Raw genomic sequence first — 17,275 nt, 5'->3', positions numbered from 1 at the left:
GACTTTGTACCTTCTTTTATTTACTACATTATATTGCATGCTTTTTACATTTAAAGTCTAGACTAAGTAGTAACGTTATTTCACTTTAGAGAGATAGAGCAAGTAATGTCAAATTACTTATTTTTTTCGAACGTTTTCTCGTATTTTCATTTTATTATATTAAATATATTGGTTACAGTCAAATTATAGTTGTTCGTAAAATCTTATATGGCTAGTATCCACTTCTATTCAAACCTTGTGTATATAAAATCTCTCTGTTATAGGTTAGTGTCGCACATTCTTTTAGCACCGTTTTTACATTAGCTTTTTACAAAAATTTATAGAAAAAAAAGGTTAATTAGCAGGTACAGTAGACAGCTTTGAAGGGAGCCGAATGTAACGTGAAATTAATCCAAGGTTTTTATTATTGTTGCAGATAAATGATAACTTACCACATGTTTCCAACAAGGACGTTCCTCATACGCGTACCGTGTTTTCTTTTACCGCAATGGCTTGTAGTTATGTGGCCTGGAGAGGCAGCTAGTGGTTAACCAGTGTGCGATTACATCAAGAGAACATATATATATATATATGAGTTATATGGTTTCGAGTTTTTCTTTCAATTGTCCTTGAATTTAGAAGAATAGTAAGCGAAGAGGTAATCACCGCACTATGACGGGGACATCTCTAACTTTCATGGCAGGAAATCCAATTTTAGATCTCTTGTGTACAGCTAGAAACACGAAGCAATTTCTAGGTTAATGTGCTTACGAATGCCCAATCATTGTTTAGTTTCCACGAAACAGTTTACATTAGAGTTTATGATATAGAGTGCATAGAAGCATATAGATATTTATACAGAGAAGCTCCTACTTACTAGAATGTACCGTCGAGGCGCGCTGCTTCGCGCCACTTTTCAGTTTCAGTTGTGTAGCTTATAGCTGACGTGTTAACGATGTATTTAAATGAACTTAAACATTTGTCAGATTTCTAGAATCTCGCTAACTGTGCGTTGAACCCACAATATATTTCTGGTATGTCTGCCCATCAAAAGCAGGATAATATACCATCTCAATTAATCGCAGGTAGAGTATGTAGTAGCCAAATACATTAGCTGGTGGTCCCGTCAGAGCAGCCAGGAGCAGCATCCTTCCTTCGCAAACTAGCGCGTAAAGCTCTTTGGTTGATCTACTAAAATATTCAAATTATAGCCACTATCACAGCTAGAAAAGTAATAGCCTATTATCCACGTTTGTATCAGTAAACCTACCCTGATAATATATCATCAAGTCAAAGTTCATAGTGCCTTTAACTTACTCGTAATTAGCTCGTAGAAGAGTGAAAACTTTAGACCAGCAAGCAAAAACAAATCTTGTTTTTGCTTTGTTTTTTATTTCCTTCTATTGATTATGTACATATTTTTTTTTTGCTTCACTCATAGTTTTGAGGCTGGCGCTTTAAACGCTGTTTGCCCACGGTATTATATATACGCTTGTATGTAACACCCAAAAGTTTTTTGAGGTAACTCTATTTTTGGTTTTCGGCTAAAGCTACTTATTCTACAACCATATGGAAATACCGAACATTCATTCTTGTCGTACCAAATATGACTACAATACGGTTTTACATGTATGACATCGAATAACAGAGTAGTTCACTTTTGCAAAATTTCAATGCAATTTTTATATATAGGTTTAGTCTGCTACAGCTAATTTGAGATATGTCAACTATAAAAGAATTGCCAACTCTGAATAGTCAGAATATATATATATAGAGTTTTGTTGCACATACATACACCGGCTACCTTACCGTTGTCATAAGCTTTTGTGCTGATAAGTATACGAGCAGAGGTCTTCGTCTCGATATTCGCTCGTATAAATTCAGTGTTCCCAGCGACTTTTATTCAGTTTAGTTCACATCATATTCTATTTCGCTACATATTTTTTCGTAGATTTTTTTCTCTATCGCTCCCATCCTTATAGAATATAGGGATTCATTTATTACAATGTCAGACATACTTCTTCGTTTTGAGTTAAGTACAGTCCTTCACAAGAGCAGTTCCATAATGTAGGAGTGTCATATCATGTTAACTCCTGTAGGTATATAGCTGCAAAATCCTTATATTTTAATAGACGCAATTCCTCTTCTCCTGGAGATGATTTACATGCATTGCTAAATACATAGATATTATTGAAATATAATGGGTTTATATACCTAGGTTTGAGAGTGATATGCTATTCATGTTCGGCATTCTGGCTAGCAATAACTAATGATATCGAAGCATCTTACGCTTCACGTTGGACAATATTATGGGTTTTGCTCATTGACAATATAGTCTTCAAGGATTTCTTGATGTAGCGTGCACGTAGATGGATTAGCAACCCGTCGTAAACTTTGATTCGATAAGAAAAACGGAAGATGCCGCCTCACATCGAGATGATAGAATATGTCAGATGAAATCTCTCAGACACTGTCATTTCTGTGTGTGAGCACAGTTTATTCCTCGCTTATATTACTTGCTCTCACGTATTGGCTCCTAACAAAGGTTTTCGTTGAGTACGAGAAAAAATTTCGATCTACTTAATGGTAACAGCAATAAGCAAAATGTATTGTATCATAGTCTTTTTATATAGATCGAATTAGATTTCGTTTACAGTATTACGTTACGTATACAGGTCATATGGAAGGATTACGGTCAAAATACAAAAAAATAGATGCGGGGCTAGTACATAGCGTTTTCGTCACGGACAGAGTAGTCAAAATGAAAACAGACGAAAGTCTGCCTGTTCTGAAATATACTTCAGCGACCTTTCGAGTAGCTCCGTTTCATCACGTACTTGTGAGACTATTAATTTCTCTGTTATAGATATATCCGGAATGTTGACATGCCACGTACTACCAAATCGTTGTTAAATTAACATTCCCAAAATCGGGCTGAAACATCCTCTGGATTTCACAGCTCTGCACAGCTTTTTCTACATGTCTTAATTAGAAGGGCGCTAATACATATAGGCCTACTTCTATAATTTATTTAGAGTATTTAATACGATATTTAACTAGTAGTCTACTTTAGGTTTTCATTTGCAGAAAGCGTGTTCGTCAGAAAGACATGGGGGCGTCGAATTATTGCAATGGACCTTAAACATCTTAAACGGACTTTCCAGCCACAATCGTTTAGTTTCCGATAGCATGGGGGCTCTGAAAGGCAGTTTCCGTAGTAGAAGGCGTATCTTCAGTAGGTCTAAAAGAGGGACGCGTTGCTAAACATTAGCTATGATCAACATGAATGAAGTTGCGTGCAAATTTGGGGATACGATGGCCGAAATGTTTTACAGTTAGTAGCAATGATTGTAGTTACACCAACGTTAGGCGGATGACTCGAACAAGTTTACTGATTCTAAACTTCCCCCTGGCAAGCAGTAATAAGCAGATGGCTAAAAAAAGTGGAGGAATTACCGATATGGATAGGTTCATCTAAAGTTATTGTATTTTCTGCTATTACACCAAGAGAAAGATTCTTAGCTCTAACGGAGGCCTCTTTTAACGCACTGAATAAGAATGAAAAGTATTTGCGTAGACTTGTTCCTAACAACTAATGCAAAAGATGCATTTCAGGTTCAAATCGTAAATTAAAACAACTCATGCTATGGTTAGTATATCACAGACCCGTCAGTCAATCACAAGGGACCCCATTCATTGAACAAAAGTGAGCCGGTCCTCGAACTAACTAAGCAATTTAATTACGCAAGAACATTTCTTTAATCTCTGTATCCCATTATCACGTCATACATTATTGTTTTGGAGGGACCTTACATATATACCACCGGTCAAATAGTGTGTTTAAGGATAGTGATGATGGGAGGAACTAAATTCTATTGGAAAGGATTCTGTTTCGCCGAAGGAATACAGAACAATGACGATGCGCAGGTCCGTCGAAAAGGAAAAAGCGATCTACTCTAATGCTGTCGTCGTGGGGAGAGAAGTCTAAAAAAGTTTGTGACCTCTGAATATTAGTGTGACAGACCCATGCTGATATATCTATCGTTTTGGCAGTGGGTTGTTTTTAATTAAACGTGGTCAGATTTAGTGACTTTGCAAACCACTCGGCACCTCGCAAAATGCAGGAATTTTTTTACTATCGTTGAATCGTATTTGCCCTATTGACCACTATATTTGTGTGCACGTTAATAGGACGAAGGATAGGTTACGGGTGATCCTAATCTTCATTTTAATACCTAGATACTATTCTTGCTGAGAACGTTTTGATCACGGGCTGTAGGGTTTGAATATGATTTGCGCTGTCGTCATTAGTGAATTTAGTGTACTAAAAAAATACTAAAGCTGTATCTGTTGTCTACACCTCTTAGTTAGTACACCCATATTCAAGGATTCTCACTCCGTTCACAATAATACGTTTACAGCATCAAACGTAATTTAACGCGACTGGCCTTATCAACCAAGGCTCATAAGTGTAACAAACAAAAAAACATCTTGTATGAGGTAAAGGCCTACTTAATAGATTCCACATTGGTTTGCCGATACGGAACGTTGATTGCATTGAAAACGCGGGACCAAGGACTAAGGTGTCAGCTTGATTATATCGTAGAGCATGACCGTCCACCTGAAACAATAGCGGTCTACTTGTAAATTTACACACTGTGTACGGCGTTAAGCACAAAATCGGAGGACAGAGAATTAGCGACAGTGCTGGGACCTTACCACAAGTAGGCTTTAACTTGTGCGGGAAAAGACGAGTCCAATTTAGTTGTCACCTCCAATGGCGCCACTGTTCCCAGCGGTATTTTCCTCTTCAGAGTAGTCGAGCGGTAAAACCTGTTCTTCGGCGAGGGCAATTCTTTTGTAGGCCGGTTGCGACACGAGATAGAAGACAAGCATGACGAAAATCACAATGCAAACACCTATAGAAATATCGTCCATAAATGAGCGCATACACAAAAATTACCCTTACGCCTTCAAAGTTTAGCACGACAAGAAAGTTATCCTAAACTCCATAATTCAAACAGAAGATATAACAAACAGAAGAAACACTATTTATGATCAAGAAATTACTTCATTTCGATACAAAGACATTTGTTCCATATACCTTGTTTGGTTAACTTATTACATTCTTGATATTTAGCAAATCGCACAGATGAATGGTTCATACCCAGCGCATTGCCGATCTGTGCTCCAGCAGGCAATTTATGGTAGTCCTTATTGAAAATATTCTTCTCAGTGATTCCCATCAAAGCGGCGCAAGTCGACAGAATGAAAATCATAGTCCCCCCAAGGACGTGTAAGGGAAGGTACCTAACGTTGACAACAAGGACACATAAGCTTATCATTGGTCACTGTTATAATAATTCTAACCTTTGAAAGAGCTGACTTCATTCACTAGGCTATACGTAGGTAGATTTTGGATTTTTTCTGTTAACACTTGCATAATTCAATAAACCGATCAAAAATAGCAAAGAAGCAGTTATCTTCAAAGAAATAGCCTTCACCTACTATTAAAGAAACGATTATATTTCGGCTTCCAAAAATATCGCGTGTCGTCGCTAGAGGCACATGTTCCGCTTTACGACGACTGTCATCCAGTATGAAATCATACAGTGTAAATTAATATATATATATTTTGCTAACATTTTCCAGTTTCAGTCTTCTGAAGTTACCTGCTACGAAGTGATTTGCGAACTCTCGGATACAGGAAGGACACAAAACCAGCAAGAAATTGGACAGCAAACATGATCACAGCTGAGATCCCAATCCACGAGTGGAGACTGAAACCAGGCAAGTCAATCGTTGCTATACTTTTGTGATACAAGTACGCAGGAATGGACACGAATTTACTAAATAGATATTAAAGCTAAAAGCCATTACTGACAGGGATACTTCGTATTCATAGAAAATACGCGCAGTGTCGACGAGTTCCGCCCGGACATTTACCTGTACAAATTGGGAATGGGTGTTTTAGCATAGTTATGCGAATCGAAGACGGCCTTTAGACCGACCACAACGAACACAAACGCGACGAAATGGAGAGCGGCGTGGATTGATTTGAGACGGGGCTTTGCTTCGTTGCGAAGTGCTCGATAAATGAGAATCGAGTCACCCTGAATGGCGATCAGTCCTAGCGTCATAAGTAGCGGATGCCAATTGAACCATTGCCCAGGGCTCGAGGGGCCGGCGAAGCCCTGATTATAATACGCGCCCCATGCCACCACTAGTACGATGGCGATACCACCAAACACCTATGTAAAACGAATCAAGTACATCATCTTAGCGAAACCACGACACAACGATTAACATGCTTTTCCCATGCGATAGTAACGCGCGCCTCAATCTTACTGGACAAAAAATTCTGCAAGCAGCATGCTTCTTCAGCTTATCGTATTCGATGTCCAAATCTGAAAACAACGACCTCTAAAAGGTTCAATGTTGACGCATTTAAGATAGAAAAATTGCTCAAGTTGCAGCAAAATAAATGTTTTAAAAAAATGTATTAGTATTCCAGCAAAATTTTCTCCGAGCAACGAGTAAGGAGTTGATGATATTTAATGATTGAACGCTCAACGCAACTAAAGAACATTACTTTGTGTAACTTAAGCACTATAATTAATCGAAACAATCGTAAATATCGTAGTTAACGTTAGTGCTTGTGGCACATATTCAGTGATACAATCTAAATCACTGTAATGTGTAAGTCGCGGATTCATTAGCCCATGCTGGTATACCTGAGACAGGATGAAGAGAAAATTGAAAAAAGAGAGATCTTGTCGGATAGGAAAATCTTGGTAAGTGTCCATGTTGGCACCTGGAATTTAAAGAAACCAGGAATACAAATATAAATCTTGTTTTTACTTTCAGGCTTGAATGTATAAGACCTTGCAACTTGGAATTGTTACCTTAAGCTTAGCACGCTTACAGAGGCAGGGGACTAACCATGGATCCAATGGTGAGAGTGCTTGTAGACGCGGCTTTCGCCCGCTAAAAGTTGTGCCGATGCGCATAACTCAATTAGCTAGATGTTTACATGCATTTAGATCATTGACGTTTCTTGAGAATAGGTTAGAATTGAGCTTTTTTTTTAAGTTAATTCTATTTTAAGCTGGGGCCGATTAATGCACACACGAGGCTCTGTAACATAAAATTATTATTTGGCAATAATTGATGATTAAGAATATGCACAGGTCACCCTTAAGTGTAAATTGCTAATTTCTATGTAGATAAAAAATCAAGGGAGTTCCGTGGAGAGGCCGCATTTGTAGTTATCTTGTATGTAAACCCAGCTATAACACAATTGTTGAAGTGCATGCGTATACGATTGGACGTATGATCGAAAATCGCATCTAGTAGGAATACTTGTATGTCGCGGGCGTATGCTGATTGTATGTCCAAAACTGATAACCTCTTCTAGGACTCACTTCCCTCTTCTCTCGGACTTCACTTACTATGGACACGACCTTTTTTTCTAGTTTTTAGTGAAGGTTCGATACAAAACATGTGGTGATAAAATGAAAAATAATTTCAGGTTACCTGATTAATAGTGATGTAGCTGTTGTACTTATGTTACAATTTCAGGCTGTCGTCCTTTGATCCTACCTCTTTAGAGCCAATTGAAGTTTTCGGTCCGACAAACCAAGTTGTTGTTGTTCATTGAGTAGGCTCTCATTATAGAGTTTCTAATGCAGTGTACCTTAGGAAAGGCTTATTATTGAAAACTTATAATTATTTTTTCACACTCCTTGGCAAACAAAAAATTGCGAACAGGGTTTATGTGATTGTTAAAATTTAACTCTAATAGTAGGATGTTGCCTTCCCTTATTTACAGATCCGTCGTGATTGTCATATACGGCCTAGTCTCGAAACCTACGTGCCATAATAAATTGTGTCGGAAACAATCTAAATACGAGCCAAAAGCACATGTTGCTATTCGGAACGTTTTCCTACATGAAAACGGTACAGCTCGATTGTAAGAACTTATGAAATGGTTTTCCTAATTCTGGCAGACAAGGCAAAATGTCAGTTGTGACAAACAGGACGCAAGTTGAAAAGAGCTGGCTCGATGCGACCTACGTAGTCGTAATATAGCGTCAACCAAATAGCAAATAAGCATATTGGTTGATGTACTACAACCATACGTATGACATGTACAACTCGAATCACAAGAGAATGTGGTTTAGATTTAAAAAAAAACGTGTACTATAATAATAATAATAATATATAAAAAGGAAAAATATCCGTTCCCATCAGGAAACGTTCCCATCAACTCCTAGCTAAACTCAACCTCCGCACATAGGCCATTCGATCTACTAATTAAGTTGTTATGATGAAAGGTTGAGCAAAGAGTTGATCGAAAAGCGTGTAGTACTTCGCTTCCACAAAAAAACATATAACAAATGTCCTTTATTGGCCCCTATTGGTAAATCGCCAGTAAACTATCACGAATAAATCTTAGCTTAAACTATACCCGCATCCATAGGAAAAAGTAAATAGACGCACGACAAGGTAGAGAAATAGCCTATTTTAAATATGAACAAATATAACATTACATACTTTGTAATGTTATATTTGTTGTCGGAAGTACTTGTTCATGTCGTGAATATATTACCTTCCCGTTTGCAATAACAAAAGCTAACTAAAGCTGAGTTTTTCGTCTGCTATCGTCGGTAAGCACAGCTTTAGAAGCAAATCACACATATTAACTGGGCCATGGAAACTATACTTTTAGCGATCGGTAACTGTTACCACTCGGCTCAAAATCCTTGCGACGATCCAGGTGTCTAGTATCTTTTCTAAACACGAGTTTCAATACCCGTTTCGACAAGTAGAAAGTTTTGCTCATCATCAATATCATAGTGATAGATATACAATATACCAGAGTAGCAGATCTAGCGGACAACTGTTTATAAGCTTAATTCTGTTTATTATAAAATAGAAATAGACGTTCGGGACAACTGTTTACGGCAACTGATATGTTGCGTATTGAATTGAGCGCATCGATAGTTGAACATAAAATAGTGTTAGGAATTCATATTACAATACAAAGGTTGTGCTTCTACCAGCTAAGAAACTACTAGCCGATAATTGTTCGAAGGATTTGCGACCTAAATATTGATCAGGGTTCAACTGCGGCGTACATGTTAGCGCAAAAACATAGCGAACACCTTATCACCAGGCATAACACATTACGTGTATTCTCGTATTTGGCCTTTTTATTGTTCGTACAGCCAACCTCACTAGCAATAGAACAGGAAAGAGAGATAAATAGATCATTCTTCATATATCAAATTTTACGCTTATATGCACGTGTAGTGGTAGAGGAACGTCCATATTTGGCCTATTTCTGTGTTTATCGGGGGTAGCTGACGAAATCAATTGAACAAATACCTCAACGGTTTTAAGTGAAAGCACATTGATCAGGAACAAGTTGATAATATGTTCGCAGTATAATAATAAATATTATATATAAAACAACTTCGTGAAACATAAATGGTGGCCACGTAGAAGGTAAATAGCTCGTTAGCAATCACTTATAACCTTTGCACAATTGACAAGCAGCGTTTTTTTTTTCAAATCAAGAATAAATGTCTCATACATACGTATTCAAGTTTAGGCACACTTGGATAGCAAACATTCACAATACATCGTAATGAGAGAGGCTGCGGGTGCTAATGTCTTGATAGTAACTCTTTAAAAAAGAGTTACTATCAAGACATTTTTTTTATTTATTTAAAGAGTATTTTTTGCAAAACACTTTTTTTAACAAACGAGAAATATTCACACCCTTTATAGGTAAAAACAGATCTCTCAGCGCGGCTTAAACATACATTTTTCTTCAAAGATTGATCATCCGTTACGAACATTGTTGTGCATCATGATTTGTTTGAACTATATGAAACCATAAAAGATAAGATTATTTATATGGGATATTCAACCTTTTTCTATCTGTACTGCATAGAACTATGGTAACTATCCTAGCTGATATGGACATTTTAGCATCGTGTTTAATCGTCCACATGAAAAAACAGCGTAGCCCCATTCAATCTACTACTGTTGACAAATAACACAATTACTCAGTTCTAAGCCATGGATAAAAATAGCAAATTTGCAGGTAAACCTAAAGCTTTCTAATGGCGACTGTAAAGTCTCTTTAACATTACAAAAATAATTAGACGTTTCTCTTTGTAATATATTCCTTAGGTTTTATTGGATAGGTCACATGATAAACTCAATTTTCATCATCTATTTTTTTTATATTATAGAATTTCAAAAAGAATAAACTAAGCCGTTGATCAGTGTGATGTGACCAAGTTGAATATCATCGTACATTTCGCGCATACATAACCCGAGAATTTAAGTAGAATGTCGCTAAGCCATATATCGCACTGCCTCATCCTGCTTTCTAGTGCCAAAAACTTAATTGCGCAAAAAATGAACTCTTACAATAGGGAGATAAGAATATCTCCGCAGGGTGCCGAATAGACTACGATGGCGGAAGCAAGGCGACCTATGGCGTTTACAATCAACCGAAAATCTGATATGCATGGTAGGCTTTCCAAGAGGTTCTGCATGAGAACTTGACGTCGACTTCACGCAGTCTTATATCAGTCTGCGCCAGTAACCAGTAAAGGTGGATTACTATCACAGACTACTGAACGACTAAGTGTCTCATTCTAGATTTAAGCCATGACTTGGTAACGAGGCTGTTCTACAATCATGAAACACTATAATAAGAAGTGACTTTGAAGCTCTTCTATGCTAATCGCACAAATCATAGAATAAATCCTACTAGTGAACCAATAGTACTAGTAACAAAAGCCCCGTTATACAAAGATCTCAGGACAAAACTCCTAGATCCTTGTATGATGACGTGATTGCCAGACGTATTGCCGCACCGACGAAAAATGACTAAATACGATTTGTGATTTAAAAATTCGCACTGCAGTCCTTCACACGCTCTCAAGACTTCCACTCCGAAAAACTTTCAGATCGCAAGACATGATTTAAAAGCGGCACGTTACAACGATTCTAGCCTTATCTTCGGGTAGTAGACAGACTTTAGTTCTGCCTGAGAAACGAAATACGTTTTCTATGGGTGTGTGGTTTGATAAACTCTGAAACACTTGAACGAAAAAGCAAATGCCACCCTTGCAATGCTACGCACGCGCAAAATAATACGTTCAGTCTAACGACACACCAGTACAAATTAGTCCTAAACCTAGTACATCTCTCAGATTTACAGAGCGCAAGATTGACGCACGATTTTGGCCCAGAGATATTCCACAAAGAACCAAGCATATTTTAATTAAAAACCTCCTAATACATGAAGTATGCGATGTATTACGCTGGAAAGCAATGTCTGTTCCTTAACTATCAATAAAAACGTTTTACACACGTATGTTAACTGTCTAGAGGAGTAAACAGTAGAGTTAAGAGTGGATTCTCATCGAAATCCATCAAAACGGACAATTAGAACAGTTCATTGCAAGCTAACCACTAGTAGACGATAATAATAAATCCTCTGCTACGACCTATGCCATAGCGACAATACAGAACGAAAAGCAGATTGCGATAAGATACCGGATTTGACCTAAGATACACTGAATGTTATCTCGCTGATGCCCTGTAAAACGTGTAGCCATTATGCAGAAACCTGATCGTTTGATATATTTTAGGGCAGATTTTAAACTACGATGGGCATTCTCGAGATAACTGCTATGCATGCCGTTAACCGTAATAACCTATTTTTAGGGAATTGTCGAATGCAAAAAGACAAAAACTATGGTCGACACTATCCGTAGATTCAGCAACGCTAAAGGTAGTGAAAGTTCAGAGTGGTACCATGTTTTGAAGAATGGAATTTGACAGGTAACTTAATTGGTTATTTGCGGATGTTTATTTCTGATGGGAGAAAACTGTTTATTAATTAGTGGCACATTTTTCATAAAGGTTTATGGAAAGATTACATGAAATCCACGATTGCGACTAAATCGCTTGGAGTGTGATGCTCCGGTGGTAGTAGTTTAGAAAGAAACGGGCAATCAGGTTTTACTTCCGGTCTGAATGGTGTATTAGAAGACCATTCTTACTATGTTCAATCGCAGAGAATATATCTAGCCAATAAATCCTATGAAGGCATATTTAAGACTGAAATTGATCATGAATAAAGGAAACTCCCCAATGTATCTATGGTTGGGATAGACTTTTATTTGGAATGAAAGTAGCCTCTGCTATCTTCCAGGAGGTACTAGATGAAATGATTAGTAGATCAACTGATGAATCACCATATTTAGATGACATTATAGTTATCGGCTCCAAACATAATAACTTGAGCTTGATCAACTCTTTCACTCAATTAAAGACTGTGGACTCAAAGTCTGCTTTTTTGAAACATCAGTTACCTACTTAGATTTCATTATGAGACAGTCGTAAGCCAGATCTAGTGACGACTGAAGTGCGAAGACAAATATGCCTTCATTTCCAAATATGAAGAAAAAAATTATTGCGGTTATTACACGGAACAAACACGCTACCTAACATCTATAAGTAATCCGTGAGCCCCTTGATCAACTCCTGTTGAAAGATTTAGAGTCGGAAACAGAGAATGCCAGAAATCCTTAAATAAAACTAAACCTTTAAAATCAAATTTGTTACGTACTTAGCCCTTCACTATCGATTACAGTCGCAGCTCATACTAGGAAATCCGTATGGCTCGGAAAGAGTTATACCGTACGCAAGTCGTCTTCTAAATAAATAAGAACAAAGCTACGCGCGAATTGAAAAAGAAGCCCTAACACTCCTCTCGGTCAGATAACATACAAGGACAAAGGTTTTTTGTGACCATAAACCACTGTTCTCTATTCGGTAGAAAAAAACGAATTCTACTTTATACAGCTAATAGATTACAGAGATAGTTCTATTGGGATACTCGTTTGAGATACAATATAGAAGAAATAGCGAGTTCGGCAATGCTGAAGCCCTATCGCGCCGCATTATTAACGACGAGATTCGCTATCTATGGTCTAATAACGTTTTTAATGTTACAAATAAAATCAATATGACGCTACAGAAAGCGATCACATGTCTGAAGACAAATGGCCGAAAACCTCGTTGATTTAATAGTTGAGTATCTATAATGAAAGAATGTCTTTTATTGAACGATAAAATTGTTAACCAAATTATATTATTAAGCAAACTTATTAAAATAATTATACGCCAATCACTTAAGCAGCACCAGAACTAAATAGGACAAAACGTAATACATATGCTGGCTGCCGACCGATAACGACATCGGAACTATGGCCTGGCACTGTTTCCATTGCATCAATCAAGTTAGTACAACAGCGACACCTGGTGTTCTTGACTGCATAATTCAGGTGGCGTAGGGTACACACCCTAAATCAATCACAACTGCTGCAGTCATTTACGAACTATAATAAACGTTCACACATGTTAGCAACCTATACACATTGGCTACTAACAACTGTCCTTAATTCAGATCAGGAACATTTGCTAATTTCGCCAAGTTTTTGGAAATTTATTACGTCAGAATCGACGTTTCATCGCTAGTTAAATTATTTAGCCGAGTGATTCGTTAATATTTTTTAGAAAAAAATTACAGAAAAATTATTCCGATTCAACTCGTGACCTACAACTAATGTCCTGCAAGAGTTTTTTCAAAATTGGCAGGAGTTGTGTCAGCATGTCGTGTACGACAGCTCTTTTTAGAGAACATAGTTTGTTACCTGTTGAAATTCGAAAAGGAGGTGAGGACCCGTATGACGAACGAACGCCCTTTTTAAAATAAACCTTGCTACAATGTATGGACACGTGACTTAGAAGATGGGAACACTCGAGTTGGCCACCAGGACAAGTTTTACCATAGATCAAAGTCGTTGTATACAAAGTCAAAGTAAAAAAACACAAAATGAACCTGAAGGTAAAGAACAATCGTTCTTAAATAGGATGTTAGGAACCTTATCGACGCTCCGAGATGCTTGTATTGCGCTGCGCGGATGCATTGAATAGGTAATCACATTCAAAACGGCAAGACAATGCAGCGTTTGACAGTCTCTTTCCAGGCTATTCGTAAGTGCAAAAGGCGAACAATGAAGTAACCGAGAAATTTATCTAGCCTATTAATACAGTGTCTCTTTCTAGATATTAGCCATAAATTCCATAGAATTAACCTATGATATCTAAGTTTTTCAAAAGCGCAAACTGTAAGATTTAAAATAGCAGAACATTTCCTCAATATACTGTGCATCAGCTTTACGCATTCAAGTTAATGGATGTCACGAGCCTAAACATATTGTAAATGCACTTTCATGGCACAATTGTTGAATAGCCATCTAAGTACACTTGGGACCTACATTTGGTGCTAATTTTTCATTTAGTTATATGGATATAACGGCTTTAATTAAATTTCGACAACTTTTCATAGAAATGACTGACCAGCTGTTTGCTTAGCCCGTTGGCGGCCATATCTATGAGGGCTTTTTTCTCTTCACCTCATGTGCTTCGCCACCTTTTTAAGCTCCAGACCATATTCTAGATACATTAGCTTAAAACGTGCCGTGAGCCCATTGAGCAGCTGACAAGTTTTACTGCCCCATCACACATACATCTAGGTTCATCTGGGTTCCACGAGAACTTTATACAAATATAACCTATAGAAAAATATCATTGCCACCCTTTGTAAAATTTGAAATGTGTACCGGCTTCGCCAACCTGCGTATCAGTGGATTAATTGCCGAGCGGTCCTTTACACTCGCAGCGTATAGGAGCCACTGAACTACCATAACTGACGCAACACGAACCGGCCAATTCACCACAAAACACGTACCGTTTCGCGAACACCTGTAGGAGCTGCAGTGGCCACTACTTTACACACTCTTTCTCAGTCTGTCACTACCACACTCAACCAGATGATGGATGTCGGCAGGACCCAAAATGTTCTTCGAGTGGCAGATTCGAGACATAACTAAATAACGACGCGCGACGCGCAGATGAGCACCGAAAAATCTCCCGCTGAACGGAGAGTCAAAACTACGATTAATAGTAACGCCGTAGACTTGGAGCGAAACGGACAACTGTTTAAAATAATTCGTTGTACACTGTTTGCACTTGAATGTTATTCTTATTTAATAGGCCACCATCTCGCGCACAAAGGCATCACAAGCGCTTTTTTTTTTTTATTTGTATCAATCTAGTCGTTTCTCCTATATTTTTTTGTTCTTAATTAAACATTTTGTTGTAAATTCTTGTCTCACAGCGGAACAGTTATACTTGAAACAGGTGGGGGGTTGTGTTTGGCTAAGGCCTTGTTTATAATGTGGTAAACAATAATCAATATTAAACAATAATCTATCAGACGGATGGCTTCCACCACGAAACGAACTGTGCCAACGCCCGAACCCACACCACTGTCTTCCTAAAATTAACACACAATCACGTTACGCACAAAAATATCACTGGAACTATCTACACCTGCCCCGGTGCAACATGCCCTGCTCATACGTACGTCTTAAATCTACAATGAGTCTCAACCAAAAGATGCCCATCTTGCAAACGGCAGCGCTGCAAGGGAACAAAAGTAACAGCTGTTGCCACACGTCCGTACATCTAATCATTCGAAGTAGAAAATGTTATTTTAAACAAGTTAGCGACCAACCATACGGCATCTTTTTGACGGAATGTCATTGTAATGTCTGGATACGCCTTCGGTTCCGCTAGCCTGCTATTTCTAATTTGATAAAATAAAAGTGCGTTTTTAACGCTCAATGGGTACGCTCTAGAAGCAACGTTTTCCCTGCCCGTCTAACTAGGAAAACTGTGCCTTTTCATTGACAAGTAGGCGTATGGTAACAGAGTGTGAGCGCGCCACCGAATAAGGCTTCAGAGTTATGTGAACGCGCGAAATACAATGGTGGAACGAACATCGCGCGTTTGTATGTTCACACTGAGTACCGCAAAAAGTACGTAAAATTATATAAGCGATTAGCTTTATCTCTTCGGGAACGCGATCCTGTGTATCGGAATAGTGGCGACTAATGTCTATATAATTCCTATTTTATCTTTACAATCATTTGAAATTTCTGATAGAAAAAAAATGACGGAAAAAATAGAGGTTTTTGTAACAAGGTTTTTTGACGTTCATCACTTGACGTAATTCATAACACGTTCTGAATTATTCTAAATAAATCTAGTTTGGCGCGCAACAGCAGTAAACATTTGGACGATAAGTAATCAGTGGAGAATTCATATATGACAGGAAGCTTAACGTGGCTAAACGTTGTACATTAACGGAAATGGGTTATTCTATATTACCTATTTTAATCTAGTTTGGCACTGTCACATTGTGATCATTATATTACGGTATTATATCGGAATTAAGCGAGTATATATTTAATGCCTGCTCTATAAGGCAGGATTACCTACCTTAAGTGAATCAATTTGCACCGGCTGGGCTATGCAAAATCTATGCGGATGACATTAAAAGTTACTCATAGGTATTTGTAGACTTCGCAATACGGAACCATAAAGTAAGGCTTCAATTTCCCTATAAAGGTTTGCGTATTGGATATAGAAAGGAAAAACACAACTTGGGGAGTTTACCCTGAAAAATGCCAGAGCGAACGTTTCTATGAGTTAAAAGCAGGAACACACATGTGCATGTAATAGCATTTTCAAATAGATCGTAAAATGACACATTGTCATAAAACTTCTGAATTCTACAAAGTTCAGAATGATGACGCATAGTCAATAAAATTTCGAGAAACACAGGTGATTTTTAGAAATGGGCGAAGCGCTTTGAATTTTCCTAAGGTGGATATCAGCGGAGACAAAATCGGATAGCCAATGAACTATGGTTCTCGGAATAATGTTTAACGATATTCTCCTAGGTGCTGCCAACATCAAGAAACCGGCGAGGCGTCTAGAGTAAGCCGTCCATAGCTCCCGATGTTTAAAGAGTATATTTGATCCGGGTCTTTTTCCTCATATGCGAAAATTGTGTCGAATTTTGACAGCTTGCTAAGATAAGTTTGAACGTTGAAAGTTAGACAGCTCACAAAATAGGCGCTCGAGATTGTTTAGGGGCTTACAAAAGAATCAATACAAAAATGATTAAGTCCAAAAATACGCTCTGTACTATTCTGGTATTATTCAGAAATATTCACACGATCTACCAAAGGATCATCTCTTTTAGGCGCTTCGGGTAGGTACGTAAATCAAATCAATAAGCTCTGTAATCCACCGTAGTGGAGCTTTGCATCGATATAAGACACACCTA

General features: G+C 37.9%; 1 protein-coding gene across 1 annotated transcript; it reads right to left on the bottom strand.

Moving 5' to 3' along the window:
* Window positions 1-1,320: 1,320 nt before the first annotated feature.
* LOC111251541 (ferric reductase SjCytb561) lies at window positions 1,321-7,651 on the bottom strand. Its single transcript, XM_022808207.2, has 8 exons — window positions 7,619-7,651; window positions 6,922-7,000; window positions 6,714-6,793; window positions 5,926-6,230; window positions 5,652-5,759; window positions 5,147-5,289; window positions 4,699-4,898; window positions 1,321-4,600 (listed from the first exon to the last, which is right to left on the bottom strand). The coding sequence occupies exons 1-7, from the start codon at window positions 7,649-7,651 to the stop codon at window positions 4,741-4,743; spliced, it is 906 nt and encodes a 301-aa protein (XP_022663942.2). The 3' UTR covers window positions 1,321-4,600; window positions 4,699-4,740.
* Window positions 7,652-17,275: the final 9,624 nt, after the last annotated feature.

This window comes from Varroa destructor, unplaced genomic scaffold (assembly GCF_002443255.2).
Source record: "Varroa destructor unplaced genomic scaffold, Vdes_3.0 BEIS01000005.1, whole genome shotgun sequence".
In the NCBI taxonomy this organism is placed as follows: Eukaryota; Metazoa; Arthropoda; class Arachnida; order Mesostigmata; family Varroidae; genus Varroa; species Varroa destructor.
Note: the sequence above shows the minus strand (reverse complement) of the source record. Positions and strands in the feature narration are given on the sequence as shown.

What these genes read in the sequence shown, in the direction of transcription:
- LOC111251541 (XM_022808207.2), bottom strand. Translation starts at nt 7,651, where the DNA reads ATGAGAGCCTACTCAATGAACAACAACAACTTG. An exon ending in CAATGAACAACAACAACTTG is followed by an intron (nt 7,001 to 7,618) that starts GTTTGTCGGACC and finishes GTAAACATCTAG; the next exon opens with CTAATTGAGTTATGCGCATC. An exon ending in CGCAAATCACTTCGTAGCAG is followed by an intron (nt 5,290 to 5,651) that starts GTAACTTCAGAA and finishes TGTCAACGTTAG; the next exon opens with GTACCTTCCCTTACACGTCC.